The sequence below is a fragment of the Struthio camelus genome, chromosome Z (assembly GCF_040807025.1).
Source record: "Struthio camelus isolate bStrCam1 chromosome Z, bStrCam1.hap1, whole genome shotgun sequence".
NCBI classification, from domain to species: Eukaryota; Metazoa; Chordata; class Aves; order Struthioniformes; family Struthionidae; genus Struthio; species Struthio camelus.
The window spans coordinates 26,204,296-26,230,394 of record NC_090982.1 but is presented as its reverse complement, the minus strand read 5'-3'; the positions used below and the strand labels follow the sequence as shown (position 1 = coordinate 26,230,394).

General features: G+C 41.1%; 1 protein-coding gene across 5 annotated transcripts in view; it reads left to right on the top strand.

Moving 5' to 3' along the window:
* The window catches only part of TRPM3 (transient receptor potential cation channel subfamily M member 3), a 475,637-nt gene that overhangs the window by 398,694 nt on the left and 50,844 nt on the right, over positions 1–26,099 (top strand). For 3 of the 5 annotated variants that reach the window (XM_068927053.1, XM_068927051.1, XM_068927054.1), the window contains exons 9-16: positions 1,448–1,520; positions 11,937–12,037; positions 13,892–14,026; positions 16,607–16,657; positions 22,640–22,675; positions 22,821–22,961; positions 24,360–24,389; positions 25,542–25,831. In XM_068927053.1, the coding sequence (XP_068783154.1) occupies positions 1,448–1,520; positions 11,937–12,037; positions 13,892–14,026; positions 16,607–16,657; positions 22,640–22,675; positions 22,821–22,961; positions 24,360–24,389; positions 25,542–25,831 (857 nt within the window). The remainder of the gene's footprint in view (positions 1–1,447; positions 1,521–11,936; positions 12,038–13,891; positions 14,027–16,606; positions 16,658–22,639; positions 22,676–22,820; positions 22,962–24,359; positions 24,390–25,541; positions 25,832–26,099) is intronic. The other 2 variants (XM_068927052.1, XM_068927055.1) reach the window with 1 other exon arrangement.

Genomic DNA, 26,099 nt, shown 5'->3' with positions numbered 1-26,099 from the left:
GTATATTAGACATAGTAGAAAGGATTTTAGCAAATAGTATCGAGATGTACAGTTTCAAAAAGAGATTCAGGTGTCACAGACAACCTAAGCTGTGGCAGTTTTAGTATGCAAATTTTGGAATGAAGATATAGATGTAAAGGAGACTGATGTCTTGAGGAAGCGTTAACTCAGGTGCTTGCAGGCAATGAAACGTACGTGCTCTGTTGAAAGTTTTCTGTCCTTTCGTAGAAAAAATGGTAAGTCAGGAAATTAATGGCAAAATGGTTGTATCTCAAGTTGTGTTGCAAAATGCAAGGTGTGGTCTGAATCCACACTCTCCCAAAGCAGAAGCAGTTTGGGCTGTTTCTGTTTGAAAAGTTATGGAAAGAGGTCTAAATTCTTAAGTTTTTTAATCCATATCTAAACTCAGGAATTCTAGTGAGTTCCATTTCATATCCCTTTCTTCACGCCTGCCTATTTTTAAATAGTTTTCTATAAATAACTTCATAGTTGTTTGTATTTCACTGCACCTTGAGAGAGAAAGTGGTTGAGATTACTTTGAATCTGCACACAGGTAACTGAGGTAAATCAGAGTAACTGAGTTAGAGAAAACTGAAATTGTTTGGAGGCAGTGTCTGTGAAAAACAGGAAAAAAAGCTGATATCAGTTGTTCAGATCAAAATGGTGACACAGGGTGCATTAGTAAAGTCAGGTCACTAATAAAAGGCTTCAGTCTGTGTTGCCTCAGAAGAGCTCTTGGGGCCCAAGAGCAGCCATTGCCATAGTAACAAAAAGAGCAAGAGGATTTACGCTTCTAGATATTTCACTGCACCCTTAACTGGAGGCTAAACTGGCCTGAAAGAACAGCCCCACCACACTCATTTTTATTCCTTATGAAACGTATAACTTCGCCTCACTGCCTGTGAACTGTGTATGTTGTGGTGCTGGGTCACTGACTACACATGCCTGAAGATTTTCTGGACCTGGTAGCCCATTTCTTAGATTATGTAGCAAACTTTCTCCTATGTAAAATCATGAGGTTGAATAGGTTGCTGGATTTGATGGAAAACATTTTTCAATGCCATACTCCATAAACTAGGCCCACAATCTGTAGTACTTCTAATTTATCCTAGGTTAACTCAAGTGAAGTAATGTATTGGACACTCTAAATCTAATGTTACTCTAAAACAAGAACCTTCTTCCATCCCTGATTTCATCCTGTAGGTATCGCCAGAGATTATTCTTTTGAATGCTCATTAAAACAATTTCTGCACTTAGTGAATTGCATCACACAAAAATACTGTGCATTAATCCTATCTAATAAGCTTCCCATAAAATGACTAGAATAAGATCATGATCTTGTAACATTCAGGGTAATTTGCGATCCAGAAGATGCTGCCGTGATTTAATTTCTGTTTTAAAAAAAATAGAACAGTTTCAATAATGGTGTTATCTTTTAACATTTCAGATCACAGTATTTCGCATGGGATCAGAAGGACACCAGGATATTGATTTAGCTATCCTGACAGCATTACTGAAAGGTAATAGAGTTTCACTTCACAGTGATCCTGTAACAATCCAGATGGGTTACCTCAATGTCTCTGCTGTAGCAGAACCTGCATTTATTGACAATATATACCATATCAAGGTAGTAAAAGGTAGTAAATTCTTACTGTGAAATTGAAGTATATTTTTTGCTCCAGCTACTTTACACAGATCTAGCTCTTTCTTTAATGTTTATCTAGCCACTGTTTTTCCTCTCTGAATATTTATTCTCCACCCACAATTCCTAATGTGTCAAAAGAAACATCAGTGGTGAGGAAATTAAAACATTTGTTATGCCTTTGTCATTTTAAAATACTAGCATGTTTCCTTTTTCAAAGCATGTTAATCCAAGAAATAATCTGCAGCAGCCATCTTGGTTAGTGATTCATAACCACCGGGTGACTGGCAGAGTTTCAGACTACCTCACCTGCCCTAATTTAATAGTGACTCCCCACCATTTACTTCAGAAGATTAATACTCATGAGCAGCCAGACGACAAACTTTTCAGAATTAAAATTATCTTCATGGCTAGTAGAAACTCCAGCAAGTGGCTATCTCCTCTTAGATGAAACTGACACTATAGTAAAAGAAAACTATCTTTATTTCTAATCCTCCTGGGAGAGTCTAGGATGGAATTTCTTCCATCCTCTGCAGATAGAGCTAAGAACTCGACTATTGTGTTGATAGCAGTTATAATCTTAAGCCTCACAGTCTGCTAAATCTTTCTAAGCCCTTACGTGTTATACTTATGCTCTTAAAAGACTGTCTTGTAGTAAATCTGTGGTTTCTAAAATATTTTCAAATTACAGTTCATTATATGGGCCGTGGTCTTGCAGACTCTTAGGCAATTAAGCTTGGCTGTCTTCACCAAATGATGTTATCAGGTAACTGAATACCTGCTTGCAAATACAGAAAGAGGTGAGGCTGTGAAGGCTCTGAAGTACATGTACTTGCCTGATGAAATATTGCTCACCTAAGCAAATGTTTGCAGGATCTAGCCCTTCGTTTACATGATATTTCCCCAAATGAGGGTTTTCATAATTGCATGTTTAGTAAAAATGATTTATAAATCACCATGCTCATCTTGTTTGATAGGACTTCATTGCAATATGTATCACAGGCTATACTGATTTTTAGAACAGAGAATAAGAAAATACCAAACAATTTTAAAGCACATTTCTGAGAATCATTAGGGAATGGACTTCAGAAGGTGACTGGGGAAAGTTATGTTCATGAAGCACTTCAGCAGTTGTAATCAAGCTATTGCCACCCCCACATCTGGGAGAGAGGGTACATACTGCCATGTGGCAGACTTGAATTTGAGTCATATCATAAAATTTAGCAGAACGGCTGGGTATTCAAAAGCTAATGGGAACTATTCTTGCTTGTTTTAGAGCTCAGTTTTCTTCCTGGTTTCTTCCTGTACAGGCTGACAAGAAGCAATACGAAAAGAAAAGGGAGAAGGCCTGGTTTACTTTCACCTTACCAAGCAAGAAAGTGTTTTACCTTTTACACGGTTTTTAGTCTCATTGCATAAATGCTGTTTCAAACGAAATGTCTGAACAGGAGGAATAAACAAGCACATGATAAAAACATAAAAAACCTTGACTGCGAGTTGATAACTGCTAATTGAAGAAATATGCTGGGATTATTTTACTCCAGTAGCTTCCATTTCTTTAGGCTTTTCTGCTGTCACTTGCGCCATCTCTTTCTTCATCTTGATAAAGATGCCAGTTTTTTGGCCTGTAGGTAACATGACTGTTCTGCTGCTACCCTCAGGTAGCAAGTTGTAGGCATCTGTGTAGTTAAATCTCAAGGCATTTTGGGAAGGAAGAAGAAATTAATTCAAAGTAAGAAACCAGAATGACATTCAGCACCACATTCCTCTTTTTCTCTGCATCCCTATCCTTAGGAAATATTTTGATGTGCAGGTTTCATTTTGATATTTTCTATAACTGGATCCTTCATTATCCTTGGTGTACAATGTACTGACTTAACATTTGCTCTTAAGGCAATCAGTGAGATTGTGGCTCCTGATCCTTTTAGTAAGATAAAGATTATCTTCTTAAAGTTGTACCACTTTTTCCAAGTATATTTTCAAGATCTGAATCCCAACATAGATTTCTCAAAGTTTTTAACCACCTTGAAAACAATCCTCTCAGCAGCCAAAGAGAATAAATCATAGGGCTGGGAGGGATTGAGCCCTCTTTAAAAAGTTCTTTTGCTCTATTAACTGTTTGCTGTCGGAACAGACAGGTATTCTGCAGTAGTCTGCTCAGATGTAGGACATCCATTTTGCAAGCGCCTAATTGACCCTGTCTTCTCCTTAGTAAATGAAATTGCCTTCCTTCTTCAAAATGGTAGTTTAGGATATCATAGTGAACTTCTAATATCTTAGGAGGAGTCTGGACCTGTGTAAGTAATGTTGACATCTCCTTTCATGCTTTCCTGACCTTCATGATTTTGTAATTTGCTGATGGCAGCATTTGTGTGTTGCTCAAGAGTCAGAGGAACTAAAACTTAAACATAATCTTCTCTGCTTCCTGATTTGAAGATACTTTCTGATTATGAAGATAGTCAGAGAAGGTGATATTTATCAGATGTTGCTTTAGATCCCATTAACCTGCACTTTCTGATCACAGAAAATGAAAATGCATATGACTTTGTAATCAATGTGTGCAGAGATGACATCTCTTGTCTCAAAGAAATCGGTTATCCTTGTGCACACAGTCCCACAGGACAAAGGTTCTGGCCCAAAATGAAAGAAACACTGCCTTTCTTTAAATATAACCTTCATGGTAAAAAATCAAGGTAATGGATGGTCTGGTCTTCCAAGAGATCAGTAAAATAAAGGTAGCAATGCTGAAATATTTATCTAATTCAGTCTAACCCCTAAGCAGCTTTAAAGAGTGGACTTCTTCATGAGTGAATGTTTAGGTTCAGGAACTGTTATTCTCTTTCACCCTTTTTGAATTGTGTGAAAAAGGGGCAGAGGAAAGAATGAAACCAATCTCACTGACCAGGATTTTGTAATTCTTCCTTTATAGTATCCTAGCCAAGATACATAAAAGCTAATTGCTAATCCCACCCTGGTGTGAGTGATTTGTCCAGGGACTAGGTGGAGAATGAGGACTGGGAAACATAGAGCATCATTTCTTGCTTACTGTGTAAGATCTGCAATGAGTTATTGCCTTTTTAATCCTGATTTAGGCACATTGCCACTGCAGGAACTCTCTTGTCCCAGATATTCCACAAACCCCAAACCCTGCACTGAGTAGATGAGATTATTTCTGTATTTGTTTTCATGAACCACTTGCTTCATCTTGTCAGCAGCTCTGTCTTTCTTGGAAGTGATCTCCAGTAAACCAAGGAACGGCATCCAAACTGGTTATCAATTTATATTGCACGGATGTCACAACAGCATATGGCTTGTAAATTCCTTTTTTTTTTTTTTTAATTCTGAGAGACGTGCAAACATGGAAAGTAAGTTTCCAACTGCATGCTTTTGTAGCAAGTACATTTATTGATACAGTTTAACTGTCTGTGCTCTCTTAACTTGAACACTTGGAACTGAAACAGTCATGGATTGTGTCCTTTTGCAGCTGCTAATTGAGCATAAAACATATGACAGGGAAGCTAGGGGCACCATATTGCAATGTGCTAAAATATCATTGTTTTGCAGAGGCGTCAAAGATCCGAGTTTGCAAGACTATTGCAATGTCTACAGCTTACTAGCAGCACCAGTCATGTTTCAGCTGCTTCTCCAGAAGCCTTCCCAATGCAATAGTTAATATTTAGAAAAGAGATGCTGTGTGGTACATGCTTATTATAATATTGCTGCCATATAGCCCTCTGAGATGAGCCGTGTTAGGCTAATGCAGACTTGATGTCTTTGCATGCCTTCCAGCCTGTGAATAAATCATAATTCATGCTCACTGAACAGCCGTCATGTAGTATCAGATGGTCCTGGAAGACACAGTGGGATGGTCTGTCAACCATGAAATCCCTGAGGCAGGATTAATGTTGGCTCAGTCCAGTATGTTTCAGAGTTAAGCCAGATGTCTGGTAGCTGCCCCTGTAGTTGTTGCTATTGGTTTTGTTATTGCCAATTGGTTTGCTAAACGCCAGGAAGGTGCTTGTAGGAAATGCATTGGAAATACAATTCTTTCTCCAAAGAGCTTGCAATCTATGAAGCAGAAGGCAATATAAGACGTGCTGAAGTGCAGAGAAGAAAGTTAATTTGTGTTGCTTTTTTCCTAATCTAATTCTTTTGTTTAAATGATGCTTCAAAGAGGTTCCAAGGTGCTTGAAAGCATTGTGGACGTGTCTTCTGGAGTTTCCAACAGTGCTCGCTGTCTAGATTAATCTGTGTTGTGTCAGTTCAGCTTTCCAGATTGCTGACCACTAAGTACCATAGACTCTTCCTAAAGAATCCATCAGAGGTTTTCCTTTGGTCACAGTAAAACTCAGTCAGTTTATAAAAACTTGTGGTGCACCTCCTCAGTAACATGGGATCGTGCAAGGGCACAATACCTATTTTCTGACCTGCAACCTGACTCAGGTAGGATAAAGAGTCACTTTGATGGTCCCAGGCTTTATCATCAACGTGCTGCATTTTTGGTCCAAGATATTGGCTGGAGCACCTAATGTGAATGGATTCTTTACCAAACAAATCCATGCAAGAGACTTGAGTTCATCCAGAGCTCTCTCTGGATGGCCAGCGTAAGAATATGAAGTTAATACCTGCAGCTAACAGCTGTCATAGATATCCTCCTTGCTCATTCAGCTTCTCTTGTTTAGCATATATCTGTATCTACCAAAATCTACACTGAAATGAAATACTGCTAAAACAATGCATTACATCCATGCATTGCGACAAGGGATGCGACAAGGAAGGCTAGGGATGCGACAAGGAAGGCTAAGGCCCATTGGGAATTAAAACTGGCAAGGGATGTCAAGGACAACAAGAAGGCCTTCTTCAAATACATCAATAGCAAAAGGAAGACTAGGGAAAACGTGGGCCCGCTGCTGAATGGGGCGGGTGCCCTGGTGATGAAGGATACAGAGAAGGCAGAGTTACTGAATGCTGCCTTTGCTTCAGTCTCCACTGCTAAGGCCAGTCCTGAGGAATTCCAGACCTTGGAGACAAGAGAGGAAGGCTGGAGAAAGGAAGACTCTCCCTCGGTGGAGCAGGATCAGGTTAGAGATCTTTTGTCCAAACTTGACATCCACAAATCCATGGGCCCCGATGGGATGCACCCACGAGTGCTGAGGGAGCTGGCGGATGTTATCGCTAGGCCACTCTCCATCATCTTGGAAAGGTCCTGGAGATCAGGAGAGGTGCCTGAGGCCTGGAAGAAAGCCAATGTCATGCCAGTCTTCAAAAAGGGCAAGCAGGAGGAGCCAGGAAACTCCAGGCCTGTCAGCCTCACCTCCATCCTTGGAAAGGTGATGGAACAGCTCATCCTGAAGGTCATCACTAAGCATCTGGAGGACAAGAAGGTGATCAGGAGTAGTCAGCACGGATCCACCAAAGGGAAATCATGCTTGACCAATCTGATAGCCTTCTATGACGGGATGACTGGCTGGGTAGATGAGGGCAGAGCAGTGGATGTTGTCTGCCTGGACTTCAGCAAGGCTTTGGACACTGTCTCCCATCACATCCTCGTAGGCTTGCTCAGGCAGTGTGGGCTAGATGAGTGGAGAGTGAGGTGGCTTGAGAACTGGCTGGATGGCCGAGCTCAGAGGGTTGTGGTCAGTGGTGCAGAGTCAAGTTGGAGGCCTGTGGCTAGTGGTGTCGCCCAGGGGTCAGTGCTGGGTCCAGTGTAGTTCAGCATATTCATCAGTGACCTGGAGGAAGGGACAGAGTGCACCCTCAGCAAGTTTGCTGATGATACTAAACTGGGGGGAGAGGCTAACACACCAGAAGACTGTGCTGCCATTCCGAGGGACCTGGACAGGCTGGAGAGGTGGGCGGAGAGGAACCTCATGAAGTTCCACAAAGGCAAGTGCAAGGTCCTGCACCTAGGCAGGAATAATCCCATGCACCAGTACAGGCTGGGGACTGACCTGTTGGAAAGTAGCTCTGCCGAGAAGGACCTGGGAGTGCTGGTGGACAACAAGTTAAACATGAGGCAGCAGTGTGCCCTTGTGGCCAAGAAGGCCAATGGGATCCTGGGGTGCATTAGGCAGAGTGTTGCCAGCAGGTCGAGGGAGGTGATCCTGCCCCTCTACTCAGCCCTGGTGAGGCCTCACCTGGAGTCCTGTGTCCAGTTCTGGGCTGCCCAGTACAAGAAAGACATGGCACTCCTGGAGAGAGTCCAGCAGAGGACTACCAAGATGATTAGAGGGCTGGAGCACCTTGCAAGAAAGACTGCAAGAGCTGGGCCTGTTCAGTGTGGAGAAGAGAAGATTGAGAGGCGATCTCATAAATGTGTACAAGTATCTGAAGGGGGAGTGTCAAGAGGATGAGGCCAGCTTCTTCTCCGTGGTGCCCAGCAACAGGACAAGAGGCAATGGGCAGAAACTGAACCACAGGAAGTTCCATCTGAAGAAAAAACTTCTTGACTGTGAGGGTGACAGAGCATTGGAACAGGTTGCCCAGAGAGGTAGTGTGGAGTCTCCTTCCTTGGAGATTTTCAAAACCCATCTGGATGTGATCCTGGGCAATATGCTCTAGGTGACCCTGCTTGAGCAGGGGGGTTGGACTAGATGATCTCCAGAGGTCCCTTCCAACCTAAACCATTCTGTGATTCTGTGATTCTGTGATCCCAAATGCAATTTTTCTTCTAGGAGTAGATGAAAGTAGGGAAGAACTACACAGCAGATCTTATTCATATTGACTTGTACATTCTTTCAAGGAACGTATCTTGTGTTGCACCAGACATTAGAATATTGAGTAAATATTATATAGACATTAGTCATATTGCCTAAAACACTATTTCAAGCAATAACTATACTATGGTAATTAAAATAGTACAATGAAACTAAGCAGAGAACCTTTCCATGAGGTTGGGTAAAACAGAATTGTGAGGCAAAGAAAAGCTAATTTGTCATCACTAGCAGTATTAAGGGCCTAAGAAGTGGTTCCAGTGTGAGCCTCTGGTTTGAGCTGATAAGAGCAGCAGGTTATTAACCTAGCTTTTTTCTTTTTTTTTCTTTTTTTTTTCATTTCCTAAGTATCCTTTGGATTTGATTTGAGTGCATTGCAGTGGTGCTCATGAGTGAGATGAATCCTCACAGGAGATACTTTTTCAGTTCTTCTTACTGAGTCAGATCAATGAATGGCTCGTGGCACCTACTGCAATCCTAACTCACATTTTTTCATGGCAAAGATGAAACAATACCTTAAGACAACCTACCTCACTTTTGTTCAAGAGGCTATTTCTTGTACTAGCAGAATTATTTTTGCTTTTTAATGCCAGGTAGAATTTCACCTGAAATAATCTGAACAGTTTATTTTTTCCATTAAGTCAAAAGTCATCAGTGCATCCAGGAATAAAATCAATTAAACTGCATCCCCAGCCCATATACTGTTCTGCATAAAATTCCCATAGCTTTTATTTTGTTTCTCCTCTCATGTAACACCACCATAATCTAAACTCACCTGAAAATCACAGAAGACAGCCAAGTGAAGATAAAAGTGAGAGGGTCTCTTAGCAACAAAAGCTCTGGGAGCAGCCCTGCTGCTGGGGACCAGGGCCAGGGGCCACTGCCTTGCCAGGCTCATGAAAGGCAGGGCACGCCAGTGCTCACTGCCCAGAGTCTTGCTGCTTGCTGTGGGGCAGGTGTGGATGCGAAGTATGAAAACCCCTTGAGAAACCATGTTTCCCCCAGCTATCAAATGTTTCCAGCACTATGCTAGATAATAAAAGGAACCACCAGAGTGACCAAGGCTGAGAGGAGCAGCACCTCTGGGCCTGCTCAGCCACCTGCAGGAAAGCTCTTCTGCAGCAAGCGGCTTTGCAGGATGTGGAGGGAGGTGGAGCCTGGACCACGACTTGCTTTCCCCTCCCACCAATTTTTGGAGCAGTAAAGATGCACAAGGAAAGCAGTCTTAATGAACTACTAGGCTTGGGGTACGTTCAGGAGGTGCAAACGCTCCAGGCCCCAAGCCTAGTGCTTTTCCCTGCACCCAGGCACACCAGGCAGCCCCATGTTTACCCATCAAGCAGATCCTTCCCAAAGCCATTCTTGCACGAAAAGGCCCAGTAGCACTAGACGCCTCTATGCAAACAGGAGAAGGTTCCTTGCTAGGGGTCAGAAGGTGTTTCCTTGAAGCCACACCAAACCTCAATGCTTAGGTTGAGTTTTGGCTGATATGGAGGCAGTGTGTGTAACCCCTTCTTCCTCCCAACCTATTTTGCCCCCTTTCCATCCAAAATGGTCTCTAAACAGGCAGCATTCCTGGCTACCCAGGGCGTACTGCTGCAGCCAGGTTAGCAGGAGATGGGGCTCCTCGGCACCCCATGCCAAAGGGCACCTGGCGGCAGGACCACCATCGCCACTCCCAGGTGACAGAGTTCGCCCACAAGCCTCAGCCTCTGCCACCAGATACCTCAGCTGAGCTTGCAGTGAGGCTCGCCCTTTCCTTGCAGGCACTCAGATGGGGAGGAGGAGGCCCACCAACATTTTGAGAGGGTCTGCTCTTTGTCTGGGAATGAGAGAGCATTACTTACTCTCTGTACTTAATTTATTATACTACTCTGCGCAGGTTTTTTCTGGTTTTATAAATAGAACTGTATAGACATTTTTGCCCTCCCCAGAGGTGAATATTTTACGTTATTGAATGTCATATGTTGCTTACATAAGAAACTCAGATGATGCTGGGGTGCCCCACGAGGAATCTCAGGAGATCTTTTGTTTGTATCATAGTAGGAAGCAAAGAGAATCATTGTCTTACACACAGGGCTGTTCTTGCCACTTCTTAGCTGTAGAAAGGTGGTTTTCTCTTTTCACTAGTCTTTTTTTTTCCCTCGTCCTCATTTTTATCTATCTTTCTGCTCTTGCATCACCTGCCTTTTTATTGGAGCTCATTTTTGCAATAAAATGAAGATTACTAAGATGACCTACAGTCCTCCCTGTCCCAAATAATTGCTTTTGAAATTGCCAAATATTTGGCAAAGTTTCATGGCAGTGAACTGACTGAGAAGTTGAATTTTGAAATTAAACTGCAAGCTAATCTTTCCTGAGGTCTACTGAACTGATCCTTCACAGGATTTCAGCAGCCATCATGCCATATTAGCCTGTATGTTTTCTTGCCTCTGATTTCAGAGTCTGCTTTCAGCTGGAACAGTGCACAGTTTTGGATAGTACTGAGCTCTTATTTGTGTTCACTCCATGAGGACCATTTTTCAGTATAAGAATAGATGAAGACAAGAAAAAAGTGGAGGTATTAGGCCATTTAAAGTTGTGCCTTTATACAATCATCTAATCTCCATAAGCAAGCCTGTAGTTAAAAGTCAAAGGGCACTTTATTTAAATTGTTGATCAGCTCATTCAGGCCAGTTCTCCCTGTGACACCAAAGCATAAACACTGTTTTATTATTATACATCAGGTAATAACCGTGAAACACTCAGTGAAAAATTAAAAACGCACAGCAGGGCAGGAAAGTCCCACAGTGTCCGTTAAAACTAAAGGGAAAAACATATCCTGCCTTCCAAAAACGAACCGCTCCAAGCCCAGTCTATCATCTGCATAGTTTTTTTACTTAACTGAGATATATTATACTTCAACACCAGCCCTATGGCGTGTTTGGTTTTGTGAATATCACATGTGTGAGGGGAAATATATCCCAACAACACCCCTAAGTGCATAAAGATGGAGGAGAAATTCCTATGCTGGCGCGAAATCCTCCTTCATCAGTCAGGAATGCATAAAAGATATGCATAAAATGCGTATTTATTTAAATAATGGAACTAACGGGATTTGAACTTGTTTGTAGCTGCACATGTCTGTGTATATATGTGTGCACGTGCACAAGCATACATTATATATATATATATATAACTGGGCGGGGGGGTCTACATATACTTATATTCGCACAACTGTAGCAGGAGCACCCTTGGACTCTATTTCTGCTTCCTCTTTGAGTGCAGGGAGACCAGCACCTCCACTGCAAATGAATCTGCCAGAATACTACTTACCTTTTCAAGGGCACTGTAAGGTAATTATTAATGTCAATTGAGACAATTTGAGAACGATAGATTTAGATTTGAGAATCAGTATTTTATTATAGGGGCAATGAAAGGTTTGGGCTTGTTTTAATTCAAGATTATTTGCAGAAATGGTATGGACATCTGTGAGACTTCTGACTAAGAGGGATTATTATGATGGACTATTGACTGAGTCTAAAGTATGTCTTTTTTTTTTTTCTCCTCCTCTCTTCCCTGCACCCTGTCTATGTACACAGGAGCTAATGCATCTGCTCCCGACCAGCTGAGCCTAGCGTTAGCCTGGAATAGAGTAGACATCGCCCGCAGTCAGATCTTTATTTATGGGCAACAGTGGCCGGTACAGTATATATACCACATCTTCTACTGAAAACACCTTCAAAACTTATACAACATTAAATGCTTTTTTTCCTTTTTTTTTCTGGTGTGTGGAGTGGGGGGGGGGTGAGGAGATGTTTTTGAACCAATTTTGTGAAGGTTTAAAATATACTGAGTCAAGTTCTTAGTCAAACAAAAAAATCCCGTTCATAGCTACTGAAAACAGGCAAGGTTATAAACATACTAGAATGTTCACTTGTTCAAGGAAATGGTGACACCTAGCGACACCTTAACGCCAGAAGACCGCACCTTCAGAAAGATAGGAAATAAAAGACTGAGTGTTTTAAAAAATTATTCTGAATATTAAAAAAAAACAAGTGTCTATTCAAAGCTATGGTAAAATAAATAATAGCTATAAATTAAAGGAAAGGCAAAAATTATTTCGGCTTTTCATACTATATGTTTTTAACTACTGAATTTGCTGATGACTGGAAATCAAAATTACACTGCATGGGCATTGGAGGTCATCAGCCAGACCAGGAGAGCTGAGTTGTGACAGTACCACAGTAGAGCTGTGGCTCCAAACCCAGTCTTGTACCCGGAGCTGCCAGACACCAGCCTACCTGCATCGCCCCAGCTCCAGCTGCCACCAGCTGTGGGACAGGCTGCCCCGGCTGGCGTCGTGGCCGGGCTGCTCGGTGGGAGAGGTCCATGGGAGGGCTGCAAATGCACGTTGAACCCCACCCCCTACACACACACACACTAGACCCTATCTGGGGCAGCGGAGCAGCAGTTTCCCGTGCCACAGCTCCATCTCATGCTGCAGTGTTTATAGCAGTAGGAAAGTCACCCAGCAAGACCAGATGGGCCAAACCTTCACCTGCAGGTCCTTAACCAGCCCCACACACACATCTTTGTTCAGAAGATTTAGCTGGAGCACCATATTCAATACCGTGACACTTGCTATGTCATTTTCATGAAAAATTCAAATGCTAGCCCCATTGTTATATGAGCATTTACACCTCCCCGTGGAAAAACTATAGTAAGGGAAAATTCCTTTGTTTAAATATACTTATTTTAAATGTAGTTTCTAGAGCTTGCTGCCCTCAAAGGTGGGATTTTAAAAGATCCATGCCTTTACAGCTATAGAATGAACCGGACTATTTCTCTTGCCTTCAATATGGGGCATAGGTGTGTAACAACATGCAGCAGAGATTTAGATGGTACTAAACTGCCACTATTGCTATTGCTCTATCACCACATTATAGTGACAGTTTTTGTAAACATTGTTGCCTGTAATCCTTTTGCAAGCTAAAAGCTGTAAGTATGAAGTACCTTCTCATCTCTTTTTCCCCACCAACCTGAAAGAGATAGAAAAGAAGAGGTTATGCATAAGAAGACCTCTTGTGTTTCACCCTTTGAGGAATTAGTGTTTGTGAAACTGTTTCTGCTTTCTAACTTTCAAACTTTCCTTGAGTTTCAACGTCATAAACTAAGGGGAAAGCTCATAAGGATTGAATTAAAGTGAGTGTGTGTATATATATAGTAAATATATCTCATATAAATAGAATATTTGTCTGGAAAGCAAGAAATAAAGATAATAATGAGATTCTGAATGGAGTAGAGGTGAGGTCACCAGTATGCTAGGTTTCAATTCCTTGATGCTAGTCTAGATTTCCTATAGTACGTTAATCTTAACAACAATACTCATTTTTCTCTAAATTGGAAAAACCAAGCTGTGATTATCCCATTTTAAGCTTAGCAAAGCAATACTCAGGATTTTGGCAGGAGTCTCTGCCTGTACCAGGGTGTGAGAACCACCTGGAAATGGTCCTCAGTGCCCAGGAACAGCCTAAATTAATCACTTGCTTTGCAGGTGGGCTCCCTTGAGCAAGCAATGCTGGATGCACTGGTGCTGGACAGAGTGGATTTTGTGAAATTACTTATAGAGAATGGAGTAAGCATGCATCGTTTTCTCACCATCTCCCGGCTAGAGGAATTGTACAACACGGTAGGGCCAACCTAAAGCAAACTTTGTATCTGTGCATTCCTTATTTTAACTCCCACCCGTATTATAATGTCAAGATGATGCACTAGGCAGCCAACATCTGCTGGGGAAATTTTCCATACCAGAAGTTCACATTGTCTCTTAGCTTTATCTCTCGTGTAATGGAGCTCTCTGTGACTCACCCACTTAATCTCCCTACATGTATTTTGTGAAGCATAAATTAAGCCCGACATACTACCCGCTGATTTCTGGTCATTGTAATTCAAATGTCATAGACCTTAGATTTAGGCAGACTGGACTGGCCGGAAGACAGTAACTGGCAAGTTAGCCCCTGTGGGGTGGTCAGATATGACTCCTGAGACTCTGAATGGTTTCAGAAAAACCCTGCAAATGTTAATCAAACTCAGACACCAGAAAACAAATAAAAGTTGCTTTACTGGGAAGGCATCCTGACTTTAAAGATAAAATCTGGCAATTTCAGGAGGCCTGAATGACACTACAGTGAAGGACCTCCCCATGTTTTCATACAATGTTCCGAGAATGATAGTTTTGACTTTTAAAACATTGTTTGTGAGTTTTGTATCTTCGCCCTTAAAAAAAACATAAAACTGTGCTGGTCCAAATTGCTTCTCAGTTCTCAGCTCCAAAGCACATTCCAACATTCGTATCGTAACTGCCTAATGGAAGAAACCAATAAGTTAAAATTGCTGGAGTGGTATGAAAAAAATCTTCAAGAATTGTCTAGCTCTTATGTTTGCTAGTTCTGTCTGTTGGAAAGAGGTTGTGTTATAGTGTACAAGGCTTTTCAAAAGCTTTGTTTTGCCATTATTTTTCAAAGACGTCATTATCTGCCATACTGCGGGCTATTATCCAGAGATATTTCATGCTGATGGTGACCGGAAGTCAGTCTTTCAATAATATCAAACACAAGAAGAATGTATTAAATTTGTGCAAAATATAGAGGAAAAGGTACCTGTGCTGCCGTAGAGCCAGAGATTTCCATCTGTTCTTTGAGTGACTTGAACTTTGCCTACCTATATTAGCGTATACGTATCAAGAAAAGAAAGCCTAGGAGCTCTCTCACTACAGAGGTAAGCGGCACAGTTCTTGTACTAAAGCCAATTTTTGTAGGGAATAAGTCTGAGGAAAGTCTTCAGCTCTCCATCTAAGAGAAGACCTTTTAGAACAAAATTATTAAGTAAACTATAGAAATCACTGTAAGTTATTCTTGCAAGAATTCAAAAAGACCTTGGCTGTGAAATCCTGAACGAACAGTTATGGTATATGACATACCACATCCACGCCTCAGCACCAAGGGAATAAAAGGCCAAAAAAGGGCCAAACTTTTTACGGTGACTTGGGAAACTACAGACCAAAAGAGTGACTTCTGCCATGGCAAGTTTGTAAAAATATAATAAAGAATAGAATTAACAGCCACAGGAATCAATCTTTTGTCATGGGAAAAAACTGACATGGCTTTTGTAGAGAGGTGCCAAGCCTGAGAAATCTGTTACCATTTTTGAAGTCAACGTGCGAAAGAATAAGGATAATGCACTTGATACACCTGGGTTTTCAAAACCTTTTCACAATGTTAATCCTTAAAGATTTTCAAAGAAATTAGGCTTCCCATGGTGTAGAAGGTAAGGATTTTGTGGATTAAATTATACTTGAAGGATAGAAAACAGTGGGTAGGAATCAATGCTATTTTCACTACAAATTAAGGTTGCTATCAGTGTCATCCAAGTGCCTATGCAGGAACCAATGCTGTTCAGTCTATTTAGAGATAATCTGAAAAATAGTGACTAGACAGTGAAGGGACAAAGCCTGCAGCTGATGCAGGGCCATTCAGGATAGGCAGATTTGAAGCTGCATGGGAAAACTGCAGGAAAGTCTAATCACACTTACTGATTGGCACATATCAAGTTAAACATTGATAATTGCAGAGTAGTGTATCTAGGGAAACACAGACTCTGTGCTGTGCAGGGATGTTCTCATATCTATCATCAGTCACAGCCAAGCAGGCCTCCTATAAAGGTCTCTGAAAACACCAGCAACAGTCACAAAAGTAACTGAAAAGAAAGTACTTCTCCACACAACATGTAATTAAAATTGTGGGAGTTATTACCAGCCGCTGTTTTGCGTGTCAGATGGGATTAAGAAAAGATTGGACAAGCTCACTGACCGTACATGCCGTTAGTGGCCATCAGCCTGGCTGCAACCTCTGGTGCGGGAGTGCTCTGAGCCAGCGGCAGTGGGAGCAGGGGCTGTGGGCACGGTAAGGCTGCATCTGCCTGCAGCCCCCTCCCAGCCTCTGCACCTCGTTCTCCTCCTACCTAACTCTGCATGGCATTTCTTGTGGTTTTGTTAGAGAAGTGCTTTGGACAAAAAAGAAATTAGATGAACTGATGCCCTTGTAATTGATTTTAAAATGATTGATAACATTGTATAATTGAAGTGCTCTCAGTTGCCTGATTTTTAAGCTGCTAAGGTGAGAAAGCCATTTCAACATTTACATCTTACATGGTCTTTGGATAGTGTAAAATGGATAAAACCATTTTATTCTTCTTTATCTGTCCTTTGCAGAGGCATGGACCATCCAACACTTTGTATCATCTAGTCAGGGACGTCAAAAAGGTAAGAATCCAATAGACGGTAGGTTGGAGATAATGTCACGGTGGCTTTTTTGTAGCTACATACAGTCTCTGTTTTGCATGAGCTTTCAGTCAGAGCCTTCTCCTTCCCCTGCCATATCAGAATGCTCTGTTTGAATGTCCTGAATATGAAGTTTTGTGAATATAATGCACAATCAGCAAGTTACTTGGCTTGCTTTCTCCGTGGTTTTAGATGCTTTGGGTTTAGTGCTTCTGCTAGCGGAATTGTAGGCTTTTACATACCATGTGGATTTACGCTGTTATCTGTATTTTTCCATACCTTCAGCTAACCTCAAAGCTAATTTCCGTGTTGTTGATTTACTCCTGAGTCTGTTAAATATCCATTTCCCTTGTGCTGGATCCTAGTTCATTGAAATGGTTCCTTTTTGTGTGTTGTGTGTTATGTTGTAAGCGTCTCCCTTGCAGAAGCATACAAGAAGAAGTAGTGTAACTTTCCCCTGCCCTCTTGTCAAGTTCATTTCAAGTATCTTGACCCAGAAGGAGGGTAAGAGAGAGATATAGAAAGCTGCTGTGACAGGAAGGAGACACCAAATACCCTTAGCAGTTTGTTCAGGATTAAAGGTGTTACAGCAGCAGCAATTAATGAAAATCTATTATCCCCTAAATATATGGATCAAGGAAGGAGGCTGAGTCTGCAACCTACCTCATCAGCTTGAGTTTTCTCCCAAAGCATGTGTAGATTAGGACCTTAGACGTTACGTGACATGGTCCTCAAGGAAATCTCTTTACATGGGAACAGCTAAAGAGAAGATAGAAAAGGAATGAAGAAATTTTGTAGGAGCACAGACTGGTGATTTCTTCTGTCTGTGAGAGCTGGGCAGAACTAAAGGGAAATAGGGGAGGATAGTGGCAATGCTTCAGATACCATTTTTCTATTAAATAATCCTATAGAATAACCAGTAGCAATGTTGAGGAAGTTCTGATGTTTTTATTTCTGTTTAGTGTGTTACATGGCATCATCATTGCCCACTTATATGTAATCCATCAAGTGACTATTAGAAAGTTTGAAATGTCTACAGAAGAATTTGAAACAGTTCTTATGCATAAATCCCCTTGGATGGAGCAGAGCAAAGCCAGAGTGCATTTAGGCTGGCTGCTCTTCTTGAAGTGCAAGTTAATAGATTTTGTTTGTTATTAAATGTGTAGTTATTTATGTGCCTTTAAATGTTTGCAACAAATATCATCTGTCTTCTTACACTAAAATAGATTCCTTTTCAGACTCCTCCTCTCCCCCGACATCACCTTTCTGACATCCTCTTTGGAAGGCCAAGCAATTTATATATTCACAGAGTATATAGTAACAATATATTTTCCCAGAATCCCTAATAAAAGATGTATTTTTAAAGGAGCATTTGAAAAGAAGGTATGAGAATAGGCAAAAAGAGGATCATTACTCGTGGATATGCATAGGCATACATTGCCATTAGGTATACTTACATTCATATTTATTGATATTATTTATCCACAGTGACTGCTAAATATTAGGTAATGGTGATACTTTTTCCTTAAGTGTATCTTTCTTTCTTCTCTCCACATCTGATGCCTCAGTAACTCCAACTATGTGTATACTCTTGTTAGAATATATTTAAGGGCTTTGAAACTAAACAGGTCGGGGCAGCCCTCCAGCACCTTCATCAGGAACTGCACCTCTGTGACCGTATTTCTCATTTTGTCAGTGATAAGGAATACCCATGGGTCACTGAGAGAAATCTGACAGCTTGCCATAGCCCTGCCACCTGAGCAATACAGCCCTCCCCAGTCAACCAGGCTATAAATCAGTCAGCAAATCTGACACCAGTTTAAATGAAAACATCGCCATGGAAATATCTTCTTAATGGACATCATTATTTGACAGTTAAGTGCCTCACCATGCATGAAAAGCAGACCACAATGTTTGAAGCTAGTTTTTGAGTTTATACACATTTTGAAGCCAGATACCTAACCTCTCAGATTTATTTACAGTATCATAAAGCATAAACACAAAAAATGTAGCAGGACACCTTAAGACAACACTTAAAGGATAGTCTGTGCTATTTATGCATGCATCCGGATTGTAAAACTTGCAGTATGCAAAAGGGTATACTTTATAAAAAGTTATTTATATCTTCATAGTTGTGAATTCTCAAACAGAAAACATCTGCTTACAAATCCTAAGTGGAAGCATTATTTAATTTACTGCCATTGTATTACATATCCGTATAAATCTTGGGAGGTTTCATTTTGGTTCGAAAGGCTATCCTGACTCCTTGACATAGCAGAGAATTTGTGCTACAGAAGGGAAGTCACACTGCCACCATCCTGCCTGCGGCCGGTTAAACACACTGTACACAGAGACACACACACAAGACAATAACTCGTTTTCTTCCCGGGGTTTCCAGATACCATGGTTAGCTCTGGGCAACAGATTCCAAAGGCATGGAGAACCATGTTAAAAGACTATTCCATAGTCAGAGAGCTTAAATTGTCTCTGTATCAATTAACCAAGCAAATTACTCCGCAACGACTCTGCTTTAGAGAGCAGCGTTCACCTCTGTTTCTGAGCCTCTCAGTTTGGTGCCTACGCACCGGGCCAAGCCTGTCTGCATCGTCTGCCTAAGGTCCTTTTTGATATTTTAGTCGAGGTACAGTTTCACATGCAGGGTTGACATTCTTCCCTTGACTGTACAAACCGGTGCATTCAGAGCAAGAGGGAAGAAGTAGCGGCTGTGCCTGACATCCTTTTCGTAAGTGGAGATTGCCCTCTACTGGTTAATTTCAGAAAAAAAGTCCTCCCCGACTGAAATACCTAGCGAAGAACAGTAGAAACTAAGAGATCAATGTTTTTCTTCTTTATTACAAAAATGGGTATATAATGAGTGTGTCTTAATCTCAGTCTTGAATGATGCATGTTTTCAAAGTCCCTTGCTCTAGACTCCCTCTAGATTTTTGTATTTCCAGAGAATTAGCAGGTATTACATTACTGTTCAGATTTTTTAAGGACTATTTATTCCTCAGAATGCGAAATCAGAGGTTCATTATCTGTTGAATATAAAAATACATATGAAGTGAAAACGTATTATAACTGATTTAACTGATTTAGCTGATATAACAGCTTAAAAATGGAAGTTACTACTGGAAAAGAATAATGCATTAGCACTGGAAAGCTTATCTCAGCATTGATAGATTAATTGATTATTAATCAGGGTACCAATCCTATCCCAAAATCACATCTCCTCCTCCCTCATTCCAGACCAGCCGGGCTCTACTTGAATTTGCCCATTTGATTTTTTGCTGTTCTTGGGGGGCTTCTGGCTCGTTCGCAGCAGTGTGTTTGCAGCCGACTCACCACTGTCAGGGCTCGTCAGCGTGTGTGCTGATACGGCAGACACTTTGGCACGTGCGTAACTCCTTTTGCAAGGGTAACCCAAGACTTTATCGAGGCTACTCGCTTTGAGAAAGTAACCCTGTCTTTGTTAGCAGCGCAGAGCCATACATTCATGTATGTTGGTATAAAATGTGTATTTCTGCTGTGCTTTTTTGAGTTTTCTTCAATGAAGCCTCTCAGCATTTTCTCCGAGAGTCAGATACATCTTTTGTTTAAGTTACTTTATTGGAAATTTTGTATATAAATTCCCTTATGAAGTTTTAGAAATCAGAACAACTATATCAAGAAAGTCAAGTTTTCCAACATATACTGCACCCTGTTGCCTGTTATACTTGTTTTGTTTTTCTTTGTCACTCATTAACTTCAAAGCATTCAGTTTTAGTGTCTAATATGATTCCTGAGACAGCAGGAGTTTGCTGAGGGAGTACAATTGTAGCTTAGTCATTCTCACTCCTGCCCGTACTTTCTTCCTTGTTCTAGTAAAACTTTCATTGCCTTAAGCGTTCTGGAGAGAGGAGAATACTTCTGAAAATAGAAAACCAGTAGGGTTTAATTTTTTGTTTGATGACAATTTTTCTTTAAATTGTTCGAAAAACAAATAACTGGGTATAAGTAAGCTGGTATGATTTGCAGTCCTGCAAACCACAGTGATCTCCCCCATCAGGCTGGCCAAGAGTAGGAAAAGTGCAAAGGGCTGGGCTAAGGGTGCAGCACTGAAAGGTACTTGGCAGCTGAACTTTTGCCATCCCATTTGCTTAATATTTATCCCCCATCCCCTCAAATCCCAGCCCACTGGCAGGGACAGCATGCCACAGCGCTGCCTCCCTCTCTCCCTCCCCAGCCTTTCTGCACCATGAGGAGCAGAGACGGAAATAGTTTTTGCTCTTCCTGGCTGAAGGAGAAGAGGAAGGAGGATCTCTGCCTCCATTTCATGTCTTTTGCTGCCATGGATGGGCCAGGTGCCATCTGTTCCCCATTAGTGCCTCTCTGTTCTGAATCTAATCAGCACATCTGCAGAGAAGCCAGGCAGACATGCAGATATTTCTAGCAAGACGCGGCAGTCGTAAAAATTGTTCAATGTGAATTATTAACCTTCTTCTGAGGATCACATAAAGAGAGCTACAGGCTAACTGTAATCTGTGCTGTATATCATTATAGCAAATGTGATTATTTTATTAGAGTACATTGAATAAGTTTGAAGCTAAAAATTGCAATTTCCTGGTCCTTCTGCAATGTTGACCATTCAAGTTAATTTTTGACTAGACTAATTTTCTCTTTTTCCAAGGCTACCGCTCACTGTTTATGGAAGGATAATTTAGCTTTTCTTCCATCTTTCAGGCATAGTCCCATCTCTTGCACAACAACATACGCAAGAGAGAGTTGTAAATCTGTGGTGTTCTTAACGAGATCTCTAGACATGGGTGACCTATTCAGAACCTGCTGAATCATGCCCTCTTTTCTGGTAGGGAACTGCTCACTGAGCAGTGTATGAACAATTTGGAGGCAGTATTATGGAGAGGAAGACAAATTTTAATTTGTGGGCAATCCCTTCCCCTCAGCCCTTTTCTGCTGTAAAGGGATCAGATCACCCGCCCTTGCAGGAAATATCTCAGATCCATAACCTCATGGCACCATTTCCAGGCTTGACAATAAGGGGAAGGAAGAAATGTGCAAGGGATTGCATGAAGAATGAAAGCTGCATGATGAAGATATTGGAAATTCATATTATATTTAACAGAGAATAAGACAGGGAAGTAAATAGGAGAGCAAGGATATAAAGTTTTTTCCAGGACCTTGCTAATGACCCCCACCACAAGTACAGTTCATTTCTCGGTGTCTGGGATAAGAGCTCATTGGCAGTGCTGCAAATTAGGTAGCAAGATTCCTGTGCTTAGAGAAGTTTTCAGTAAAATACTTCAGGATTGCAAGAGGAATCTTCTAGGAAAATTGCTGGGCTGGTATTTTGCTTCTTGAACAAAACCCCAAAGTATTTGCCAAGAATGGAGTCACAAATTTTGTTTATCACATCTGTCAGTGATGCTTTCCTCACACTAGTTGTAAGATTTAAGTAAGCTATTCTTTTATTTGTGCATAATTCTAAGAAGCAAAGCTACCAGACCCTCCTTGCCTCTAGCAACTAGCAATAACAGTAACTCATGCACTGTCGTCTAGAGTAGGTATGCTGGTTAGGCAGCTCTTTCTACCCCCTGTTCCTCTTCTGAACTGCGGGAAGAAAACCCGTCAGGATGCAGAGATCACACGTAGGAGCTGGTTTCATGTGAGCAAATGACACCGCACGGTGCCACCTCAGTGGCACGGCAGAGCAGATGAGGCAGCCCAACGTGACGCCAGCACAGGAGATGCGGGGGACAGGCGGTGCGGCAAAGGTGCTCTCTAGCAAGACTAGCCTTCAGCAACTGTGCCTGATCTTTCAAGTGTGCTAATCCTCCTGCTTTTTGTTCTTCAGTCATGTTCCTTGTTTCCCCAGCTGAAGAATATGAGTACTGTGTACTGACGTTGTCTTCTGTTACTGTCAACAAGTTCTTCACCTTCTTATTTAACTTATGTCTTCTTTCCAAGCGAGAATATCCAGGTTTCGGTTGGATCTATTTTAAGGTGAATTAATTAACTAGCATAATAATACATTCCTCTTTTTAACTATTTTAATTTGTTTTATTCTAACATAGTTATAAAGTGTAGTGATCAATGCCATTAATAACCATTTTTTCCTCCCCCACAATCCTCTTTCTTTTCATTGCAGGGCAACTTACCTCCTGATTATCGGATAAGTCTGATAGATATTGGTTTGGTAATAGAGTACCTGATGGGAGGAGCATATCGCTGCAACTATACCCGAAAGCGGTTCAGAACACTGTACCACAATTTATTTGGGCCCAAGAGGGTAAGGAGGAAGTTGTTTGCCATCAGTGTGACTGCACCCATTGGCAGTGAGGAAATGAATTACAATGGTTCCTTAGATGGTTCTAGGTTGGGGGCGAAAATCCGCAGGCACGCACGGTTTTGTTTGCTGATTCACTTCCATCACGTACTGAGCAGCTATTTCGATCTACTGCAAGTCAGCCTCCGACACAAGCTGCAATTTTTTAGAGTTTGATGTAAATTTTTTAGGTGGGACTGTTCTGCTGCCTTCTTAAGATCAAGATACAAAGCTCTCTCTTCTGGCTTTAAAGTCTGTAATTGGGAGTATCCATAGCTTCGGAAAGAGCAGAGCTTCTTGATCTGTCCCAATGGTACTGTAGGGCACTCAAGTTAGATTGGAAAAAAACTGTTTTGACAGAAGCATTTCCTTGCTTCAGGGCTGATCTCCTTGACTGTCACCCAAAGCTACCAGGGCAAGGAAACCCATAACTCAAAATTAGCTTTATTGGCTGGATGTGGCTCCCATTGAGTCAGGGGGCTAATGGAGAAAATACTGTTCTGTATTTTTGAGGTTTTCTTGTTTGACAGGTTACACTACCATGAATCCAAAGTAAAACTACTGTCCTTTCAAAACATAAAAGATATTTGTTGTCATCCATAATGCAATTGACCCAATCCAACTCAAAGCAAAATCTGATCATGTTTCCAGTAAGATTTGTAGCAGTGGTTCTTTCTTTGCCTATTTTCGTGTCACAGTGTCGTTTTACGTCTCTGGTCAGGTTTTAGTAACACACGCTATCGAATATTTCTGCCAGTGACCATAAAGAACAACAGCTCTGTAAAACATTTGCAGCCAAACACCTGAAATGGGTTTTTTTATTTCTTGATACTTTCTTTGGTATCATATTTTACTTTTGAGGGGAAGGGCAGTAATTTTCTGTGCTGGGAGAGGCTTCTTTCCCTTGGCCACTCTGTCAAGTGAAGTTGAGACTTCACAGACCCTGGGCCAGGCAAGCAGAGCAGCTTCATAGCTGTCAGTAAAAGTGTGCCGGGGAAGGAGCCAAAATACAGATGCACTCCAGATAAATTCACTCGTGCAATGCAAGTGTCTCTTAGCACTGATTCCTACCTCCCAACGACTAAACAGCCTCAAACCATCTGTAATTTTTGCCTAAATCCAAATGTTGTCATTCTGTTGTTTGTTTTGTTGAAATAGGGTGGAACTCAAGGTTGACTTCAGTTTTTATTATATATTTATATAATGATATCATAATTTAATAATGTAATTAATAATTTTATAGTATAATTGTTGCACAATATTTTGTGTCTTTAATATATATACAGAATATATATACATACAGTTGGAATTTTTGATCATACCTCTCAGAGAAATAATATTTTTCTTAACTTTTTTGTACAGCCAAAAGCCCTGAAACTTTTAGGAATGGAGGTAAGTGACCTGCGATAAATCTTAACATCTTCTCCTTTTTTAACAAATATATGTATTATCAACATAATGTTTAGATTTACAATAATGAAGGCACCAACAGTTTTTTTCAAGTTTTCAGTGAGACGAGCGTTACAAAAAGTGTATTTTTGATCTAGGTAACTTGTTTATGCAAAGGCCAAATTAAGAAATGTTTCTTAATATAACTCCCGCAAAGAAACAAAAGAAATGAAGGGTTTTCCTCCTTTCTGCATCAGATTTCTTTTGTTGAAGATTAAATAAAATATTCCACTCCATTAGTTCAAGCAGTATTTCAGTCAGGTAATCGTAAAGCTTAAAAACATTTCAGAGAAATGAAGCAGTTGTAGAAATGGTAGCACAGTGCAGAAATCTTTCCATGGGCCAAATTTCCATCTATTGTGTTGACACTTTTGGCTACCCCGATGCTTCAAAGACATAATAGTGTTTGTTTGCTTGTTTTATACCATAACTTTCATTTTGCTACCCGCAGATGCAGCCCAGAATAGGTCAACTCATCTGGTAAAAATAATACGCTAAAATGTGATGTGAAAGAAAAAAAGCAAGATAGTCTAGCAAGAGAAACAACATGAAGCTGGAGGCAAAAGGGATAAACATGGGATAGAAAGTGAGAATGGGAGTGAAGAAAGGAGATTCCTGCTCTACTGAGAGGATAAAGGGAGAAAATGCACAGCATAAATATGGAGGAAATGTTCAGGAGACTGGAATATCCCCTGGATACCCCCTCTGTAGGTAGACAGAGGTGGATGCATCCCAGCAGACTCTGCAGTTAGAGGAAACTCTTAGCTTTATTTTAATGATGGCTTTTCCAAAATCGTTCTGCACATTATGTGATTGTTCTTCACCTTATTAGGGAGAAAGAACAATTTAGACTGATAGTCCACATCTCTTTTTCCCTGTGTTTAAAAATGGGGATATTGACTTACTAATTCGTTTGCATGGAACAATTTTTTTTTTATTATTTTATTATGTGAAATATTTTATCCACAAGAGCTGAAGAGGCTGGCCTGCAGGAAGTATATGATGACTCAGGTACTGACTCTGATATATTGTATGACTTGAGTAGGCCCCTCCACTGGAGAAAAAAAAAAACACCTTTCTCTATAATTCTCATAGGATGATGTCCCTTTGCGGCGAGGGAGGAAAACAACTAAGAAAAGAGAAGAAGAAGTTGATATTGATTTGGACGACCCTGAGATCAACCATTTCCCCTTCCCCTTTCATGAGCTGATGGTGTGGGCTGTGCTGATGAAGCGTCAGAAGATGGCCCTCTTCTTCTGGCAGCATGGGGAGGAGGCTATGGCTAAAGCGCTGGTGGCCTGTAAACTATGCAAAGCCATGGCCCATGAAGCTTCAGAAAATGACATGGTGGACGACATATCGCAAGAGCTGAACCATAATTCCAGGTGGATTTTCTTTCATGCATACTTTCCTGGATTAAAAAAAAAAGAAAAAAAGATGAGCCTGCTGAACCTGCTAATGGTTTGCTCTTCACTGCCTTGCTTTCACTTCTAAATTGCAGGGAAAATACAGTCCTTTCAGAGAAAGTCTAAATGGCTTTTAAGCAATCTGTCTGCCAGAGAAGCAGTGTTGCTAGCAGTATAACTTCTGAAATGAGGAGGTGTCAAGAAGGCAATGAAGTAGCTGTACTGCCTATGTGTTTTCCCTGAGGCC